The 22,338-nt window shown below is 42.3% G+C and overlaps 1 protein-coding gene across 7 annotated transcripts in view; it reads right to left on the reverse strand.

The window, feature by feature from the left end:
* SATB1 (SATB homeobox 1) overlaps positions 1 to 22,338 on the reverse strand; it is a 248,252-nt gene that overhangs the window by 18,284 nt on the left and 207,630 nt on the right. For all 7 annotated transcript variants that reach the window (XM_068236105.1, XM_068236106.1, XM_068236109.1 and 4 more), the window contains one exon: positions 17,271 to 17,426. In XM_068236105.1, coding sequence (XP_068092206.1) covers positions 17,271 to 17,426 — 156 coding nt within the window. The remainder of the gene's footprint in view (positions 1 to 17,270; positions 17,427 to 22,338) is intronic.

The raw sequence follows: 22,338 nt of genomic DNA on the forward strand, positions 1-22,338 counted from the left end.
ACTGACCTCACCCTCCACCTAGGACCCATACTGACCTCTACCTCCCCAAGCACCCATAGTGACTTCTCTCTCACCCACAGGGACCTCTCCATCCACCTAGCACCCACAGTGACTTCTCCCTCCCCAGCACCCACAGTGACCTCTCCATCCACCTAGCACCCACAGTGACCTCTCCCTCCACCTAGCACCCACAGTGACCTCTCCATCCACCTAGCACCCACAGTGACCTCTCCCTCCACCTAGCACCCACAGTGACCTCTCCCTCCACCTAGCACCCACAGTGACCTCTCCCTCCACCTAGCACCCACAGTGACCTCTCCCTCCACCTAGCACCCACAGTGACCTCTCCCTGCACCTACCACCCACAATCACCTCTCCTTCTCCAAATCTAGCAGTGATCCTGCCTATCCCAGCACCCACACTGACCTATCCTTCCCCCAGCACCCACAGTGATCTTTCCCTCCCCCAGAGGCTACCCTCCTGTCCCCTGCAGCACTTACAGGGACCTCCCATCCCAAAAGCAGCGCCCACACTGATCTCTCCCAACACACAGCATCCACAACTACTCCCTCCTCCAATAACTACAATGACCTCTCCCAGCACCCACAGTGACCTCCCCTTCCTCCAGCACTCATACTGACCTCTTCCTTCCACAGAACCCACAGTGACCTACCCTTCCACCAGCACCCACACTGACCTCTACCTCCCCCAGCAACCACACTGACCTCTATCTCCCCTAGCAGCAACTATGCCATTCATAGCAGTACCCACAGTGACCTCCCACTCCCTGCACCCACCGCAATCCCACCAATATTCAGCGCCCACATTACACTCAACCAGTAACCCCCACTATAGCAAGCACCCAGTACTTGCACCAAGCAACTTTCACCCAATACTTATATCCAACCTCCATATGGCACTTAGTACTTGCATCATTCACCCTATAGCTGGCACCCAGTACTCACACCCACTTGGCACAGTACTTGCACATTATCTGAACTCACATAAACCAGTACTAGCACCCAAAGTACCTGCACTCAGAATCCACATGACACACAATGCCCACCCATAGCTAGCACCTAGTGCAGGCAATGCACCAAGTATTCGCACCAATGTACCTGCACCCAACACCCACATGTTTAATCTGCAGTAGTTCCAGTTGCACTAAGCCTCGACTTGGTGCCCAGCACAAACACCAAACACTCACATATGACATCTAGTACTTGCACCCAGAACTCACAAGGGCTTGAGTAACTGCAATCAACACCTACATGATGCTTGACACCAACCCATACAGCCAGAATGCACATGACACCCTGTGCCAGCACCCAGAACCCACATGGCACCCAGCTTCTGCATTTAGCACTTACATGACAACAAATACCCCACTAGCCAGCACCCATTACCCAGATGTTACCATGTACTCGCTACCAGTACCCACTTGGCACTCAGTATTTGCACCTAAGACCCACATGACACCCTATAACCCCCATAATCAACACCCACATAGCATAGTACTCACACAGCACAAAGTTCCAAAGCCATTATATGCACCTAGTACCCATCCATGGCCAGCACTCAAATAGCAACCAGTACCCACCCTTGGTCTGAACCCATATGAGACTCAGCTCTCTCCCATGGCACACATCCAGACCACACATGGCACTCCCTGCTCACTCATGTCCAACACTCACATGGCTCCCTGTACCAATTAGCACTCACATGGCACCCACTATTGTTTATCGCCTTCTGCTACTCATTCAGCACCCAATACAGCATAGCATCCACTGCAAATAAACACCCAATACAAACTGGACCTTGGTACCCACAGCAGCTTGACACGGACTGTACTTTGGCACCCACTGCAACTTAGCACAAACTGGACCTTTGCGTCTTACCACCCACTGCATCTGTGCACCCACTGCACCTTGGCACTTACTGCAGTTTTGCATCTACTAATGCTTAGCAACCACTGCATATTGGCAACCACTGCTTCTTTGCCTAAAAAGAAGCTTGGGTGCTGATCTAGAGGGACAAAGGTCCCAGTAATTAAAGGTGAATCCATGCCTACATCAGGCTCCACTGTGCCAACTCTAATAGTGCGCACCTATGACTGCTGATTTGAGGGTGGTGGCACCAAAGAAGTTGGTTGGAAGAAGACACAAAATCTGCCTGATACTTCTACAAAGGTGTGTAGGTGTGTGTGTGTGTGTGTGTGTGTGTGTGTGTGTGTGTGTGTGTGTGTGTGTGTGTGTGTGTGTGTGTGTTGGGTAAGACTGCCTAGTGCTTTCTGGAGAAGGGGTATTACATACACAATTTAGCACGATTTTGTCGATTAGGGCCCCTTTTTCAAATTTGAGCACCCCCCCCTTGAGAATCCTCTGCACGGCCCTGGGTAAGATCGTATAACCAAGATTGTAGGGTATATAGCCAGCTGTGGGATTTGGTTTATTCATTTCTAAAGCAGTGTTTGACAACCCCATTGCTCAAATACCACCAAAGGATTATGTTTTCAGGATTTACTTCACCAAGCATGGATGAGTTAATAAGCACTTGTGACTCAGTAGTTACCACAGCTGTATAATGGTACGAAGTTCAGAATACATCACTTGTTGGGGGTACAAGAGCACCAGTGCTGAGGAACAATCGTCTAAAGGTTTTATAAGTGTAAGGGTAAGGCGAGTGTTCTGGGGTTAACAGTAAGGGCCTTTCTACACTTGTGGCCTGCGTCTATGAAGACTTGCACATTTAACGTGGTGCGGTGGAAGTACTATCCAGACCGCCGCATTCCTGACACAAAGTCTGCAGCACAACGCCACGTGATCCGTACCTAACACATGGATTATGCAGCAATGAAAGTCAATTGGCGATGCATTAAATGTAAATGACGGGAGCGTGGTGTGACGTGGCGCAAATGCACAGACAAACAGGAATCCCAGTGATGTACTTCCTGTCCAGCAGGGAGTATGTCACTGAGTGGGGGCGGAGCTATGCATATGACCCTGTTGCTGCAGTGTCATATGTAGGCTGGTTTTTGTGTAAAACTTGCCTAAATGGAAATTAAAGGGACTCCGAGCAGTAACAAAAATCCAAATCTGAACTTACCTGGGGCTTTCTCCAGTCCACCGTAGGTCAGGAGGTCCCTCGGCGTCCATCTGGCTCTTCTCCCAGGCCCTGGTCAGAAATGGCTCCCCGGCGGCTCCCCGCGACACTGGGCCCGAGTGTCAGGCTCCTTCTTCCTGAAAGGTGACGTCAGTCGTCATCACGCCGGCCACCTCGCGTCATCACGCAGGCTGGCGTGACAGTACCGCGCATTCGCGATCAAACCGCGCATGCGCAGTACTGTCACGCCAGATGAACGTCGAGGGACCTCCTGACCTACGGTGGGCCGGAGAAAGCTCCAGGTAAGTTCAGATTTTGATTTTTGTGACTGCTCGGAATCCCTTTAAGGTTAGGTGAAAAGCTAAAATTACTGTTCCAATATCTTCGGCTAAATGGTTAAGGTTAGCAAGAAAGCAAAGATGTTCCTTAAATTCCTTTTAATGTGGGCTGTGCTTAGCACAGAAGCACATTAACCTTTTACCTTTATGTATTGTCCTTGTAAAGTTAAAACATGGCTATGCTGGAATGCTCCCTGATGTTTCTTGCTTATTTATCTCCTGCTTCCTCTAAATCATACATAACCTATGAAACAGCTGTGATATTCTTCCACATCACTGCAGCTCTCTACTTCTTAACAGTCAAAATTACTGTGAGGGCAGGTTGCTCCTCAGCTGTGGCATATGAATAATGGTAAATTTACATTTGATGTAAGGTGTAACAGACCAATGCCTAGAGTTGGGATATGCAAAGTGTTTATTCAAACATGAGTTCTCATGAAACCCCATGTAAGCACAATAAAGAAGTCCCATTCTTTAAGTTACATTTTCATTCTATTTAACTGTGGGACAAGCTATATACTTTCTACTGGGACAGTAGACGCAACATCTATTGAGTATGGTGGGTCTAAGATGGATTTTTTCACCAACAGATGCCACAACAGAAGCCTCTAACATATGAAGCCATTTTAAGCTGGAACCACCAATCTTAAATACTTTCATCACAAAGGGTTAAAAAAGAATCCCTTGTTTATATGAAAGATCTACTTATTGAGCGTTATCAGGCAGTAGTACAGAGGCGCCAGAAAAGTAAAACCAACATTTTTAAAAAGTTTTAAAATGAAGTGGATACTGGTGGACTTACCCCTTCAGAGCAGACAATAAAGATGCAAATTATTGCAACAATTTATTTATTTATTTACATACTCCAGAAGGGTGCAACGCGTTTTGTGGGTATATCGGGTATATCCCACTTCCTCTGTGAGGTGCTAAGCTTTGAAACAGACTGGATGAGTTATATGCTCCCTTGTAGTAGATTTGGGCGCATGAGACAAGTGGACAAAAAGGGCGCCCCATTCACTTCCATTATAAATATCGTTTAATGGGCGCCGAACAGGGAAAAAAAGGCGCCGGAGATTATTAACGTTTTAACAAAGGCGCCCGGAGATTTTTAAGGATTTATAACTATGTTTGTGATGATTTAACTTTACAAAATGAGCCCGTGACGAATAACGTTTATGAAGATACTAAATCACTATTTCTAAAACATTTCTAAAACATTATTATCCACCCAAAAAAATTATTTACATTTTTTATTTATTAATGTCTGTAAAACATTATTATCCATAGGGGTCTTAGGTTTAGGCACCACCAGGGGGGGTGTTAGGTTTAGGCACCAACAGGGAGGTCTTAGGTTTAGGCACCAACAGGGGGGTCTTAGGTTTAGGCACCAACTGGGGGGTCTTAGGTTTAGGCACCAACAGGGGGGTCTTAGGTTTAGGCACCAACAGAGGGGTCTTAGGTTTAGGCACCAACAGGGGGTCTTAGGTTTAGGCACCAACTGGGGGGTCTTAGGTTTAGGCACCAACTGGGGGGTCTTAGGTTTAGGCACCAACAGGGGGGTCTTAGGTTTAGGCACCAACAGGGGGTCTAGGGGTTAGGGATAGGTACAGGGAGGGTTTTTAATAAACGTAAATATAAGTTTCACTTTACAAACAGGGAAGATGAACGTTTTAAGAATTGCCGACCTCATACACATTATTTAGTGATTTATAAATTCTTAAAATACTATTTGTAAACGAAATTCTACACAATATTTCTATAAACGATATTTCCATTTAACGTTTATACCACGCACCCTTTTTCCCGACGCCCTTTTCGTACGTACGCGCCTGAAGAAGTGGGATATACCCGCGAAACGCGTTGCAACCCTACTGTAGTATGTAAAGAAATAAATAAACTGTTGCAATAATTAGCATCTTTATTATCTGCTCTGAAGGGTAAGTCCACCACTACCCACTTCATTTAAAAAAAATTGGTTTTACTCTTCTGGTGCCTCTGTATTACTGCCTGGTTATCAAGTCCACCCTTGGTGAAGGGGTTCTGGCCCCCTTTCCTTCCTATCTACAGAGAGTGACTTCTTAATCCTGATTGGGGACAGGTCTAATCTTCCCACCTGCTTGTACAGTGGTTACCTGGATGGTAACCCTGGTTTGTGAGTAATAAATTATACTTACACATTTCATCTCCACAATTGTATCAAATACTACACTATATTGGGCTCTCGGTGTCCCCCCCCCCCCCCCTTTCTCTTATTGAGAGTTATGTGCATTCTCCTTAGCATTAGTGTTGACCTGTCATTGTTATTGGCAGCACCACTGTCCAACAGCAGACTCAGGAGATGATGGGTGGGTCTTAGTATGACATTCGGAGTGAAGGTCTGTATATGCATATGCAGTAGAGAACTTTGGAATTTAGGGATTATGAGTAAATGTCCCTAGGTGTCTGCAGTGTATCCATACACTTGAAGGCATTTAAAAATAAAGGTTACTGAGCATTTACAATAAGGTGCTTGAGTTCTTACCTAGCCTAAATGATCTTACTGTTATTATTGCTGAAATAGTGGAATCTGCTATGTTAGGATCTCTGTCCCCAGGCAATCTCTTACTGTACTTCAACCCCACCCATTCCTCCAATGAGACTTGCTCCTCCACCTTTCCACCCTCTGCAAACAATCTTTAGTCCTCCATAAGGATCACCTCCTCACATTCACGTATACAAGATTTCTCATGAGCTTCACCTCTCCACTAGAATCCCCTTCCTACCTTTGTAATCTCTAAGCGCTCCCTAAAAACTTACTTTTTCATGAAAGCATACACTTTGAGGCCCAACACACACCAAACAAGCATGGTTGTACAGGTTTACCAAATCTATGTAATGTAAGGACCAACAGATTGAAAAAAGGGTTGTTTTGATAGGCCCTTATACTACACGAAAGTGGTAAGACATAACATCCAAGATTGTATGGTGTGTGCTGAGCTTAACGTAAGCCATTCTCTTTTAACCTCTGCTCAAGTTGAGCTCCTTAATAGATATCACCTAAAAGCACAGGAATACATATTGCATACTACCTTCACCTCTTGTTTCCTCCCTATTCCTTTAGATTGTAATCTCGCAAGGGCAGGGCTCTCTCACCCTTTTGTGTTCTGGAATTTGCTATGCAATTTGATCATTATGTTACATTTGTCATCATAATTACTACCATATGTCTATCAATTCTGTATTATGTATCAATGTCAATATTTTGCGTATGCCATTGTCTGTATTATTATGTACCCCATGTTTGTTTCTTACTCTGTACAGCGCCACAGAATATGTTGACGCTATACAAATGAATAACAATAATAATGAAACATGACTATATTTGTAATGGAATGGAGACATGTATAAATGCTTGATAAAGGAAGGACGTGAGTATGCTATGGAGGGGGTGATATGAATAAGCTGAAAGTGAGAAATAACTGTAATTTGTTATATGGGGAATATGGCCATACTTGACTGTGACTGACTGACCATGACTGTGGAAGCAGGAAATTTGGGCACCGCCATAGGCACCTACTGAAATATCAGCAATGGGGGGAAATGTGGGCACCGTGGTGCCTATTTGTAGCCATTTTTTGCCTTGTGGGCAGCCCCGGGGCCCGTTATTCCCACAGTGGGTGCCCAAATTTGCCGATATATCAAAGGAAACCTACGGCAGGCCTTTTTTTCATTTATGCAGGGTTTATTTTTCACATATTGGTGTGTGTGGGGGGGGGGGGAGGGGTGTATGGTTAAGGTTAGTCGAGGGTGGCGGTGGTTGAGGTTAGTCGAAGGGGGTGGATGGTTAAGGTTATCCATGGTAGGGGTGTTTAAGGTTAGTCATGGGGGTTAATGTTAGCCGTGAGGGGGGCTGGTTAAGGGTAGCTATGATGAGGGGTGTTAAAGTTAGCCGTGGAGGGGGGGTGGTTAAGGTTAGTCAGGGGAGGGGTGGCTAAGGTTAAGCAATTGCAGCGGGGGGGAGGGGTGTCAGTGTGGAAATAGGGTTATGTTTAGCTGTAGTCAAATATTGACATTTAGTACTGATTATTTACTATCGTCATTTGCACAGTAACAGTAATATGTTGGCAGCGCTGCGTAATATGTTGGCGCTTTATAAATACAATAAATAATAATAATAATAATAATAATAATAATAATATTGGTAATTTTACAATCATCTTTTCTGCGCATCCAGCTATCCGGGGACTTTTTTTCATGTATGCCATGACTACCTGCGATAGCAACTGCATTACTATACCTGTTATAAAGGGAGGATATGGCTACAATTGATATGGATGGGGATATGGCTATAAGTGTTATAGGAGCACCATCACTATACTTGTTATGGGATGCAGAACTGCAAACTTGAGCAAAACAATGCAAAATTGCAATTGGCAAAAATGCTGAAAATTTGCAATGAAAAAAATGAAAGCAGGGAAAACACTTTTTTTGCCTTTTTAATTTACATGATATCGTATCTTAAAGATGCAAAATACCTAAAATTTCTTTTTTTTATTTATACCAATAGGCCCCTGACTGCAGTCATAACACTGCAGAATGTCTATTATCCTTCGGAATTGATACCCAGCTGAACAGCGCATGCTCCAGGCCGCTGTGTATCCGGGACATGCCAAGCTCAGTCACAGATGGCAGGCTTTGACAGCTCCCATCCATAGCAGAGATACTCGACAGTTCAGCACAAGATCAGTGACATTCTGTCTCATTAGAGCCACGCTAATTATCACAGCTAGTTTCAGGGGAAACCATGTGTTGCAATGGTCAATTTGAAGGAGTCTGTGCATCAACAAACTGGTAATAAGGATCAGACACCTTATTATATGACAGCATGCTGCCTCTGATCTGATTTACTGAATTAAGAGAACTAAGGCAATACTTACACTTGATTGTCAGAAAAAATACAGACTGAGACTACATTAATACATCCATCCCTGCAATTAGCAACCAGTATGCCTAGTGATACAGCTACAAAGTTTCTAACATAGACCTTCACATCCAATATGATTAATCTGAATTCCAGATCACCAGCTGTAAATATATTCAGTATACAACCCACAACTGACTAAAACCTACCAACATGCATAAAGTATATATTAAAAAACAAACTCATTATTCCATCCACCTTCTTCTTTGTAAATGGTATAAAAGCCCCTCACTATTTGACAAACTGTACAGTTTCAGCTCTAGGCTTTTCTTCTTAAAATGGAACTTTAACCCAGTATTGAATTTCATCCCAATCAGTAGCTGATAACCCCACAAAAAATATTTTCCTATTCTTGAATAGATCATGGGGGGTGGGGGAGTGTGGGTGGATTATATTATGGTGAAACCCCTCCCACAGTGTGATGTCAGGACCATGATCCTGTCAATTTACTGCGGAGCTACGGCCGGCGCGTCTGACGTCACTGCACTAGGAAGCGGTTGAGGAACGGTTTAGCGTGGAGGTAGGCGAGCCAGCACGGACCAGGCCAAAGGGATACTAGGAGGGATACGGGACGCCGTTCACCCCATGCCTGGAGGCCAGGACAGATCTCGCTGCCGCCAATATATATGATGCGCCTTATTTCAAGAGGACCCAAGTGAGTGCGCATTCATTGCGCGGGCTATTACATTTTTATGTAGTATACACTATGATGTATTTTATATTTCATGAGTCCGGAGAGGAATAATGCGTTATTAAACAGAGAGCTGAAGATTTTAAAAGTGCTTGGAGCTTGTTTGTGAAAAATACGCTAGACCCACCTGGCTTTGAGGTGGCTGCGATTTTGTGAGCGCAATCTAAACTGGGAGTGGATTCACGAGTGCAACACGAGCACATTTGTCACAGTGGTGATTGACTGTATGTGGCATATTGTATGTGTATGGAGTCACGCTATGTGCCATCTGTTTATTGATTTATAGGAAGGTGGAGAGCGCAGTTCAACTACTTGACACATGTCAATTTACTGTGTAACCTCATTGCATTGTGGGAAATAACGGCTTTTTCTAGCTACCAACCTAGCCATATGTCCCTCTGCGGAATGTTCCTTTCTATGCACAGAGATCACCTGGGAAGTGCCACCACTTGTTATACATTTCAGAATGTAAACTGGGGTGAAGAAAGATTTTACAAGGGGCAAACACTGACTAAATAATTTATAAATGAATATTGTAAAAAAAAATAAGCAATTTATTCATTATGGTATTTTCACTACAGTTCCTCTTTAAAGGAACACTACAGCGAAAAATAGGCAGTTAAAATCTGACAGAACTGACAGGTTTGGAATAGAACACCTCCTCATAGGGGATTCTAAGAGTTTTCTTTGTTTTCATATATATTCAACAATATCCATTCTAAAACAATATTAATATGATTATATTTTAAAACTCTCCTATTGGAAGGTAGCACCTACTATTGCGTGCATGAAATAGGGGCTCTATGCTCTATGCATACAGGCTGGATCTAGTGACAACGCAAGCAAGATGAGCGGTGGATGAGAAATTGATAAAACTTGAGAATAATTTTTTTTTTTTGTAATTTTTGGAGACTTGGAGTTTTTTTTCCAAATCACACATATCAGCAAAGGGGCAGCATACATACAGTGGGTTGCAAAAGTATTTGGCCCCCTTGGAGTTTTCCACATTTGGTCACATTACTGCCACAAACATGCATCAATTTTATTGGAATTCCACGCAAAAGACCAATACAAAGTGGTGTACATGTGAGAAGTGGATTGAAAATCATACATCATTCCAAATTTTTTTTACAAATAAATAACTGCAAAGTGGGGTGTGCGTAATTATTTGGCCCCCTGAGTCAATACTTTGTAGAACCACCACTGTACATACACATGTCTATCTCACAACAGATACAGTTTATTCAACATTTGAACATTCAGAAAACCTAATTTCCTTTTCCACCGGCAAGAAACGCAGTACCCACTTAAACCCTTCAATCTGTGTATGGTAATAGACAAATGGATTAATGAATGTAAGCTAGTTTCAAATTGAGCTTAAAACCACCACATATGACAAAGAGCTGTAAAACCAGTAGCCATCTAATACACATTTGTCACACGTGAATAAAGACATCTAAAAAGAGAAATCAGGTTTCTAGATAAACAAAACATTCTATCACAATTAGAAACATTTCAAAAGACCTATAATTTTCAATCAAAATTACAGTAATTTCTGATATACAAGCCATGATTCATGACAGAATTTTACACTTCATAAGAGATTGCAGTGGCCTGATGTATAACATGCTGAGCAGTGAACCAATATAAACAACTCTGTTTTATGTTTAAATAGCACTTAATGTTTAGAACCCAACAATAAAAGAAACACGTTGCAGAAATAACCACTTTCGCGTTGATTAATGGGTTGGGATGCATTTTAGATGCAACTGTTTATGTGCCCATTTATTAGCCTACAGCAGTGTACACAGCACAGCAGTGTACACACCATACAGGCTAACAAACATCCCTGTTTGGGGATGTGGAATCAAGTACATTTAATTTTTCTCCTCAAAATGCAATGTCCTTCACTCCTTATGCAGATGTTTTCCTGTGTACTGTTTACTATATTTTACAGTCGTCTACATGTTAAAGGAAACCAGCAGTGAAAGGGATACGGATTCTGACATCTTTGTTCATTTTTAATAATCATCTGTTTCTTAAAGTAAGCCTGAGATGAGTAAAACAAAAGGTCCCATATGCAATTAACTTTGTCTCCTGAGTTATCTTCTAGGAGATCATTTTCATATTGTCTTTAAAATAACTTTTCACCATTTTACAATTGAAAAAGTACCCAAAAGTTGGCGAAAAAGTACTATCAAAATTATTTTGAGTATTTTCTTGCTTTCTGGTTGTTTAAAAGGCATTTTATTGACAAGTTTAAAAATATCACCTAGGAGAAAAAGCTAAGTGCATATGGGCCAAGGAATGCCCAAGGATTACTTACCTGGTGCTTCCTCCAGCCCCCCATAGTTCATTGGTTCCCTCTGTATCTGCTTGGTCCTGCCTCCTGCTGTCAGTCCCAGTAGTCGTTAACTATTCACACCTGGTCACACACTTCCTTGTTCGCGCTCCCATAGCCAGAAGTGCTATGTGCCCACGCCGTTAGTTAAGGCTTGTAACTGCGCAGGTGTAAAATGCTTTCCGCCACCAAGGAGGCGCACGGCCTACATCGCAGATGCGCAGTAGTCTCCGACTGACCCAGTCAAGGACTTTACAGGAGCTAACTGCAGTGGATGGATAAGACTGGACACACACAGAAGGAGCCTATGAGCTACAGGGGTCTGGAGGAATCCCCAGATAAGTATGAATCTTTTTGTTCTATATATTTCAGGCACACTTTAAAAATGTTGGTTCTGGGCGGAGATCTGTGGAGAGCTTGTATGATTCAACAAACCTGAATTAAACTGGGCCTCATTCACAGAGGAGGCTGAACCATACACTTGTTGGGGAGTTCTGTCTTCCATCTCTCAACCCCTGATTGCCTTCTGGCTGCAATTTAATGCAGGTGAATAGCAGTGTGTGTAACTCCACTCGTGTCAGTGGTTGACATGTCGTTTGGTTACCAGACAGAAAAAAAAGGGATCATGTCTAGTCTGAGTGTGGCCATGCTTAGATGTGATTTATTAAGGTGACCCCCTTTCCACTGCCCATACCAAGCGCTACCAAGTGCCTAGTTGGTGCATGAATGCAGCTGACTAGCTTTCAGCCTCTTTTTGAAAGAGACCTCACTGTAAAGTCAGTCATCAATCAGGCGGCAAATCCTCATCAAAGTGAGTATTGCTCAAATGTTAGTGAAATAGCATTCATGCAATTGTGGTCACATGCAGCACATGCACTGCACACATTTTATATTACCTCAGAGGAGAGCTTGATTTACTACAGACAGTTCCCACTGCAGGTGGGTGTCTGCCACTACAATTGCACAGCTGCCATTTCACTCACATTCTGACAATCCTAAGGCCCTGTTTACACTTAATCAGTTGCTTTCAGTTAAAACGGAAAGAAAACGGATTTTCAAAGTAATGCCCATGTTTTCCCATGGTACAGTTCACACAACGCGTTTAACTGAAATCTTTTTCACAATGCACTGCTATGGAAAAATTGCATACCAACGTGAACTAACGCGCACCAACTGATTAAGTGTAAATCGCCCAAAGGCTCGGTTCAAACTTGAGCTGGATCACCAATCCTCAACCAGAGGAGACAGTGCAGTGTCTGCTTCAGTGGTTTGGTCCAGAGGCGAGTGTCTTTTCATGTAAACTGGCCCATAGATTTTAATGGAAAATGCATCCGCAGGTGTGGACTTTGCATTCTGCTGATACTGTGGATCCATTGCAAACTGACATGTGTGAATGGATCCTATTAGTAACATAGAATCCGTTGACATCTGTATTTTTGCATTGGTTCCACTCCGGCAAAATAAACAAAAAAATGTCAATTTTGCGTTCTGATCTGAACAGGCTTTACTTTCATGCGAATTACACAATTGAGGTTGCAGACTCGCAAAACATGCAGGGGTGTTAAGCTTTTTTTTTTCCCAGACAGTGACGTTGTTCTAGATTTTACATTGTAATGGTGTATGTTGCATGAGAGGCTTTATGTTGGCTTTAAAAACTTGAACAGGCCTAATCTAAAAAGTAGAGATGTTGAATGAAATGCAAATAACTCCAGCTTGAATGCAGATTTCATGAAATTTGCATGTTGCATGGAACTGGTCCAATAAGATGAACTTCCTGTTGACTTCCAATGGCCCAATTCTAAGCTCTATACAATTTGCATGCAATCCAATCTTTTTTGCATCTTAATAACTATCTCTACTAATAAAGGGGAGCTCATCACTTAGCAACAACTGAAGAGTTTTAGTTGAAGGGAAAAAAAATGTTCTGAAATTTTTTCATGTGACCTTAAAGGATCACTAATGTGCAAATCTTAAAATCATGTAAACACATACAAATAATACGTACTATTCTTCCGCAATAAAATAAGCCATAAATTAATTTCTCCTATGTTGCTGTCACTTACAATAGGTAGTAGAAATCTTACAGAACTGATAGGTTTTGGACTAGCTCATCTCCTCACTGGGGTTCTCAGAGTTTTCTTTACGTACAGAAGCTTTTTGTGAATGGCAGTTGCTCCGTCGAATTGCCAAAAAGTGTGCAGTGAGCAGGCAGGCTGGCCAGCATCTTTGTATAAATACTTTTCAGGGAATGTCTTTATAAATAATAAAGGCCATGCTAAGAATCCCCCATGAAGAGATGGACTAGCCCAAAACCTGTTGGTTCTGTCTGATTTCTATTACCTACTGTAAGTGACAGCAACAAAGGAGAAAAGTAATTTATGGCTCGTTTTAATTGAAAAAAATGCACTTCTTATTTATATGTGTTTACATGTATTTGGAGTTTTAAATTTTTTCACAACAGTGGTCCTTTAAAGGATATCTGAACTGAGAGGGATATGGAGGCTGCCATATTTATTTCCTTTTTAACAAAACTAGTTGTCTGGTGTTCTGCTCTGCTGCTCTGGCTTCAGCGATGTCTGAATCACATATCCTAAAACAAGCATTTAGCTAATCCAGTCAGACTTCAGTCACAAAAAACTGAGAATATCTATCTATCTATCTATCTATCTATCTATCTATCTATATCTGTTACGGCCAGAACCCGAAGTTTGGCCACTTCTAGTTCTGGACGGCCACTTCGGGTTCTGGCCGGCCAATGTGCGAAGTGGCCGCTGCGCTGCGACCAATGTGAGAAATGGAATGATTTATGTAACATTAATGTATCTTCTGGGCCCAATGCAGCGGCCAAATGTATCGCAACTTAGTTAATTTAATGAAATTAAGCCGGCGGCAATGTAACAGATGAAGCCGCTGGCTTTTGCTCTGCCTCTCTCTCCTCCCCCCCCCCCCACCTCTCTCTCCTTCTCTTATTATGGGCAGCACGCGTGACCCCTCCAGAGTCGTTCGTGGCGCCAGGAAAGCAGAGCGGGGAGGCTGCAGACATTGCTTCTGCCAGCACCCGCTCTGCAAGAACAGCAGGATTCCCTGCCGTGACGAACGACTCTAGAGGGCACATGCGTGACCCCGCCGGCTGCCCATAATAAGCGAAGGAGAGAGAGGCGGGGGGGAGGAGAGAGAGGCAGAGCAAAAGCCGGCGGCTTCATCTGTTCGCTGGGGCCAGAAGATACATTAATGTTACATGAATCATTCCATTTCTCACATTGGCCACAGCGCAGCGGCCACTTCACACATTGGCTGGCCAGAACCTGAAGTGGCCGGCCAGAACTAGAGGAGGCCAAACTTCGGGCTCTGGCCGTAACATATATATATAGATATATATATATATACATATATATATATATACTGTATATATATATATATATATATATATATATATATATAAGTCTATTGTTGCTGCAGGTGTATATTTCTTGTGATTTTAAATCTTGGGAGGGTCGCCTGCACCTCCAAGCCTCCCCCTCCGGGATGTCGCGGTGGTTTCCAGGCAGTGAGAGAGCTTGGGGCCCTGCAGCACCCCGGTTGTATGGGGGCATTGGAAAGCCTCCCCGTGGCGCTCCTGGATAGTGCTAATGTAGCATGAACTAATTCCCGCAGGGCAACCGTTTTGCGGTATTGGTTTCAACCCTGCAAACTTTGGCATGCAAAAGCAAATGCATATTTGCATGAGCTATGTCTCGTGAATAGCCAATTAGGCCAAATTTGCAAAGCCAGATTTGTCAGGTGTTACTTGGTTTGATGCACACATAAATTCTCTATAAACTGTAATCTTAAATCTTCTGTCTCACCTGCGCAACTCTTATTCAAAATACATGTGCCAAATTTTGGGGAGATTTGACCTTAAAACAGACAATATCGGTGTTCACAAATCTTTATTCCAAAATACATCACAAAACAATTATAAAAAATGTACCAATTACAGATCTCTTCAATACACAAAGTACAATAGAAACATACAACTGCCAGTATGAGAAAATCTAAGTTACATTACATTAATTCATTCATTTGAGCACCATAGCACACAGCAACATGCTACCAAAAAACGAAAATTTTGTCTACAACACAGTACAATACAATGCAGTGAATAAAGAAAAGAATGTACCTACTTGATTTAAATATAAAAACATAGTCAAAGCAGAATGCCAAATGTTTTGTGGAATATAAAAACAATTCAAAACCAATGCCTTTTCAGTGGAGGAAGCTCAGGTAAGCATCATATTAAATCTCTTACTTAAAGCACACCGAAATTGGGACAAAAGTACTTGCTCGGGGCTTCCTCCAATCTCCTGTAGACTGTAAGGACCCTCACTGTCCCCCGAGTCCCCTCCTATGTGCCACTGCCAGCTCGGAGAGATCTGCGAGCCTGCGACTGGGGCGCTAGTTACAACTACTAGGCACGTGGGTCCTGTTGTGGACCTCCTCGATCGCGTTCCTGTCACCATGCTATACTTGCATGGTTCTCCAAAGAATTGTACCATGCATGTGCAGAACTTCCCAGTGAAGGGAGAGCAATTAAGGACAGTGCATACCCAGAAGCTGCAATCAGAGCTCCAGTCACAGATCTTTCTGAGGGGGCAGCAGCACATAGGAGGACACTGAGAGGACCTGACAGACTACAGGAGGCTGAAGAAGCCCCAAGTAAGTAAAAATCATCTTTTTTTTGTCCCAATTCAGGTGTGCTTTAAGCCTCATACCTTGATTAAAGTCGGCTGAGGTGGCCGATAACAATGGGGAAGTTGGAGAATGTTTCAATGATTTGATACCCAACCCCAGAGCTGGGACAAGGCCCTCCAGCACCGAAGGCTGAGACACCAAAGTGCGCCCCTCCATCCTTCCCACCCAGGTTGTCACACACTGATTGCTATTAGAATAAGAGGTGCCCCAGGGCCCCTAAACCCCCCAACACCTTAATTTCTAGTTATCTGGTTTGCAGTCACTGCCATATATCCCCTTTTCTCATTTATCTCTGCTACAAACACAATAGGGGAATGAGAGCTGAATGAATTGTGCACCCCCTCCTACACAGCGCCCTGAGGCTGGAGCCTCTCTCGCCTCTGCCTCGACCCTCCCCTGCCCAAATCCTATCATGTTAAAGTGTGGTATGCTGCCACAAACATTATACAGAAGTGTGATTTTAGTAAGCTAATGCAGCCTAACTATACTTTTAACTATATCTATAACCATTTTATCCTTCTTGACGCAATCATCTAAATGTAAGATCATAATGAGAATCCAGTAGTAAAGGTGGAGACTTCGAGTGCATAGGGTGTCCACAGAAGTCCTAACGGATATTTCAGAGATTGTGCCAGCGAGAGTCATGAGGCAGCAGCACCCAACATTACTGTGAGAGGACTTGCAGCATGGCAGACCAGCTTAAAGGGGACACAAAGTTTGCTATTTATACACCTTACCCCCCAAAACTCCTCCATGATAACAATTTAGAATACAACTTATTCCACAAAATCTGTAAAAACAAGGTTGTATTTTTTCAGGCATTTTCCACTCAAAATAAAAGTTTTACTTTGAAAGTTGTATAAATATATTCACCATTCATAACATCTCCATCAGAAATGTCACTTTTTCATAGAGATTTGTCCAATATTCACTGGTGTTATTTTTTCTTTTCACAGCGAGGTGAGAATAGTCAATATTCAGCCTTAGTCCCATAAAACTTAGACACCACCCTGTGTACAATGCACTAAATTCACCTCAGGCACTAGAATGCTCTAATTCTGTACAGAAAGCAGAATAATATTTTTTCTTTAAATGGATATTATGTACCTGGCTTTTGGAAGCTGCAACCTTTGCAAATAGAGCTTGGGATACTTTAGCTCTTTTCATTTCCTGCTGGATCTCATCATAAATGGAAGCATTAATATTCATGCTGCAGTTTTCCAGGCTTCCGTTCCTCTCTGTTGCAATGGTTGCTGGCTTGACCTGGAACATACATTGATAGAAAATAATTTATTAATAAACTGCAATGCACTTCAAATATATAAATAAACAATATATTCATTTATACTATATGTAACTCAAGGAGGATGGGCTGTGGGTGTTTTTGCTTTCTTTGCTGCTCAAGTTGTTTGTGGATTATATACAATAAATAAAGAGAAAATAAAACATAAGAGTAAAAAGCTTGCCACTCGATGAATTCAATGTAAACATGAGATTTGTCTCTACTGGTAGATAACCTACTGTTTGTCCTAAATCAAAACAGCACAAAGCAAAAGCTAGTCCATTTACTTCACAAAACTCGAACGCCTTTAGAAGCTGTTCGGTCCACCACAACCTTGTGATTCCCAGAGGAGGACAGGTTTGGAATGAGCTAATGAAACTTTAATTTCTTACCTGAAGACCTCTCTTAAGGAGAACACAAAAAACTCTTTGTTAAAGTGGCAGCACAAAATAAATGATTCTGGGAGATATATAAATACCACCAATCACTTTTACTAGACTCTATCCTCATGCAACTGCCACAATATACAGTACTTAAGCCTCATCTACACGCGTAGATCAGGCTGCGATCCGGCGGCTCGATTAGCCGCCGGATCGCCTCTTCCGCGTACCCGCCGCGTCCCCGCTCACCGCGCGTGCGCCGCATACGATTCCCTGCTCGTCCCCGCCAGCGCCGCTTATCTTCCGCTCGATTCCCTGCCATTGTCCCCTCGCGGGGAGCGAGCAGGGAATCGGCGGAAGCAAGATCCGTCCTGTTGGATCTTATCAATCGATTGATAAGGAGCATCGCGGCCGCATCTACGTGTGTAGATGCGGCTTTAGAGGCACTTAACATAGTGAAAAGGGAAACTGATAGTTTTCCTTATCTGATTTCCCTGTTTACTAAGCTGACATAGTCCACTTATATCAAATTAGAGGTCGCACTGAGCTAGCAAAAGCACTAACCTGAAGAGGTGTCAAACTCTCTATTATGTTTACAAGTTGCGGTGAAATCTTTTGTGATGGGGTGAACAAGGTAGTGAAAAATGTAAAAAATGACAATGTTTTTAGTTTTATAGTACATTTAAAATAATAAATAATGATAAAACTTTGACTGAACCTTAGCATTGAGTTACGTCGGCAATTTTTGGAAAGTTCAAAAAGTTGTCCACATATGACTGTGGATCAATAGAAGATACTGTGACATGCTACAAGAACGTTGCTCAACCAAGTAGAACCAAAATCATCTGAAAACATCTGACATTCCTCTAGTCATTCTGCACAGTAGTGGGATCCAAGGGAATAAGCAAAACATGTATAGCGTATCCCCAAAGCATACATTATTTAACGTTTATCGATCATTCAAAGGCTATACTACAGACATCCACAAAACGTATTATTCAACCGACAACTTACTCTACCACATTACAATAAAAATAAATAAATATGATATAAAATATATTTTATAGTCTACAAACACTAGTCCTACTATAGTAAAAAAAAAAACAAAAAACACTGATGTACAAAAAAAAATAAAAAATCAAAAGCAATTTAGAGAAGTACGTATGCTATATACAAATCTATTTGTTCATTATCATACATGAACACAAATGACTGCATTTGGAACACATGAGTGATATATCATTATGAATTACCCATGGTTCAGGTCACAACTGTAGCTTTCTAAATATTTCACGTTTGACTAAAAGGTTAATACAACACCATCTCCATTGTTAGGTGACAACAAGGAATTACAAAGTCATAAAACAAGTTTGGTGGCAGCAAGCCAGTTTTTTTCACAGAGCTGTGCAAATGCACAACTGAAAGCTTTCTTTTTTTTTTTCATCTTGCGATTAATGGGGAAGAATTTAACCATCTGTCTCTGCAAAGACAGCTTATCTGGAATTGCGTGCAAAGTAACTGCCATGATGTATATCGGTGCTACAGATACAGATTCGCTATTCCACTTTTATTTTTATTAGATTTTTGCCTCTGATCAACTCTGTCTCTTTAGTTTTTTTTATAACCATACATTACATGTAGATATCATAATCTGTCAGCATTCTGCACGCTTAGTCTGCAGCATTACGTCCATTTGGAATCATTACCTTTACGCATACTTTCAGTATCTGTAGTGTAAACAAAGTCAAACAGAGGTTCTTCTATACTGTAACCCGTGATAGCTGCCAGATATCAGCCTTCATTTAAAACCACTTAACGACCAGCCAACGCCGGTAGGCGGCGGCTGGTCGCAGTGGTATTTCCATGGAAATAGTGAGATAACTCGAGTGGCCGTTTCCTGTCAGTTCACGGAGGGAGTCTCCGTGAACAGCCTGCGAGCCTCCGATCGCGGCTCGCAGGCAAAATGTAAACAGTCGGGGAAGAAATCCCCAGTGTTTACGTCACACGGCGCTGCTGTTACAGCAGCGCTGTAAAGGAGATCTTCGATCCCCGGCCTCTGATTGGCTGGGGATTGCCGCCGTCTGATAGGCTGAAGCCTATCAGAGGCGGTACAGGACGGATCGCGGTCCTGTACCACCCACAATGATGAGGAGAGGGAGGGAAGGAGAGGGCGGAATAGCGCTGCGGAGGGGAGCTTTGAGGAGCCCCCCAGCAAGGCACAAGGCAGCGGCGGCGATCAGACCCCTCCAGCAGGACATCCCCCTAGTGGGGAAAAAAGGGGGGAAGTCTGATCACCCTGCCTGCCACACGATCTGTGCTGGGGGCTGAGGAGCCCACCCAGCACAGATTATAGAAAATTACTGCGGTCCTTAAGTGGTTAAAGCGGACCTAAACTCAGAACTACCTCCCTGCTCTAAAAGATTAGTAATATTTAAAGAAAAACATATCTCTGTTACAGCTGATACAAGTCCTGCAATAAATCTGCAGTGTCTTTCATGGAAGCAGACATATTGTTAGCACACTTTGTTTACCAATTAGCTCTCTGCCGTGGCAGGCAGCTGAGGGATCAAATTATAACTTGTGCTTAGTCACAGATGAGGGGGAATTAGACTGGCTAAAAAGAGTTCAGGTCCACTTTAAAGGACAGCTCGAGGATGTGTTTAATAAAAATGGCCTCAGATATATTAACTACTGCAACTAATTTTAGTATATATTTCCCCTTGTTTATCATTTGCTTTAAAGTTTGCTGAAAAAAGGCTTTTAAAGGGGAATTTTACTGAACATAACTTAATGAATTAAATGACAATATTTTTACAATATAACCTTAAAGAGAAACTATAACCAAGAATTGAACTTTATCCCAATCAGTAGCTGATACCCCCTTTTACATGAGAAATCTATTCCTTTTCCCAAACAGACCATCAGGTGGAGCTGTATGACTGATATTGTGGTGAAACCCCTCCTACAAGAAAAGTACGTACTCTTGGCAGTTTCCTGTCTGTGAACCTTGCTGCATTGTGGGAAATAGCTGTGTACAGCTGTTTCCAACTGCCAAAAAAGCTTGCAGCAGCTACATCACCTGCCAACAGTAAAAATGTCACCATGTAATAAATGTCAGAATGTAAATCAGGGATTTAAAAGATTTCACAATGGGCAAACACTAACTAAATCATTTATACATAATTATTGTAAAAATGAAGCACTTTTTTATTACATTATTTTCATTGGAGTTCCTCTTTCAAATTATTTACTCAGTGTTTGCCTATTGTAAAATCATTTATCACCCTGATTTAAATTCTTAAGTTTATCACAGATGCTACCATCTTTAGTGCTGGTAAGGTGGATCATTGCAGAATGTTTTTTTGTGTGTGTTCTAAAGTAAGCAGAAAAAACACCTGGTCTCCCAGAATGCTCTTGGAGAAAAGGCAGCCCCTTCCTCCCTGGGTCGACAAAGCTTGACAAAGAAAAGAAGACTAGATATATTACAGAGACAGTGCAACTTGAAAAGGCTGCAGTAACCCAGACCACATTAGAACAGGTATAGGAAGTTATAGGATAGAAGAAATAAGGCTGGAAATTTTGTTACAGAGTCTCTTTAAGCCCTTACGACTTGTGCATGAGCTACACAGTGATTTGGATAAAATATGATTTTCTTTTTTTTAAAGAAAATCTCCTGCTTACTTTATTTCATGAAACATTTGCTACAGCGGCCAGTAATAATTGCTGCAACTTTTTTTTTTTTTCATTTATCAGGCTTGGAGCAGACAGTGATACCTGTTTTTGGATGAACATGAAAGGAATAACACATTTTTACAGCAATTTATAAATGTTTTGTACATATTTTTAGACTTTTGGCAAGAAACATCATGGTATGCAAAATAAAGTCATGCTCAGTTTTTGTTTTATTTATTTATTTACATTTTCAGTATTCGCTTCTTTTACTGTATTACAAATTTGCTTTTGTATCAGCTAAGTTTTTCTAGAGCTAAAGATCTTTTGGAGAAAGTAGGTGATCCAGCACACCTGGCCTGAATTTATTGAAAATGATCTGCTATTCTTGCCCCCCTTTTCAACTGGAAGAACAGGTAAACATTGATGACACAATTACGGCTATAGCAGCGCTCAGTGACTAGCTGAAATTAGAAAGGAAGAGGAAATTCAAAATACACATCCCTCAAGTTGAGACAACTCAGAAAGGGAGAAGAATGACTGCCACCACAGACTTTCAGCAGGCTCTGGGTGAGCCATCTTGCGACTTAACTCTGCGTCAAAATTTGTCCACGGGGATTTTGAATGTATGCCTCAGATCTACCTCCTCCAACCCAACTGATTCAGCTGCCTCTGGTTCTTCTCCTTTGCCATAATTTACAGAGTGCAGTAGTCCATGCTGTAGGGGAATGGGTAATCTACATTGCCTGGATCCATCTTTTGTGTCTCCTCCACTTAGGTGCTATCTACCGGTGTGTCTTTCAGGTCCCATTGCTTTGTCTCTCGAGTCCCTCTGCTGCTGCTG

Source organism: Hyperolius riggenbachi, chromosome 5 (assembly GCF_040937935.1).
Source record: "Hyperolius riggenbachi isolate aHypRig1 chromosome 5, aHypRig1.pri, whole genome shotgun sequence".
NCBI lineage: Eukaryota > Metazoa > Chordata > Amphibia > Anura > Hyperoliidae > Hyperolius > Hyperolius riggenbachi.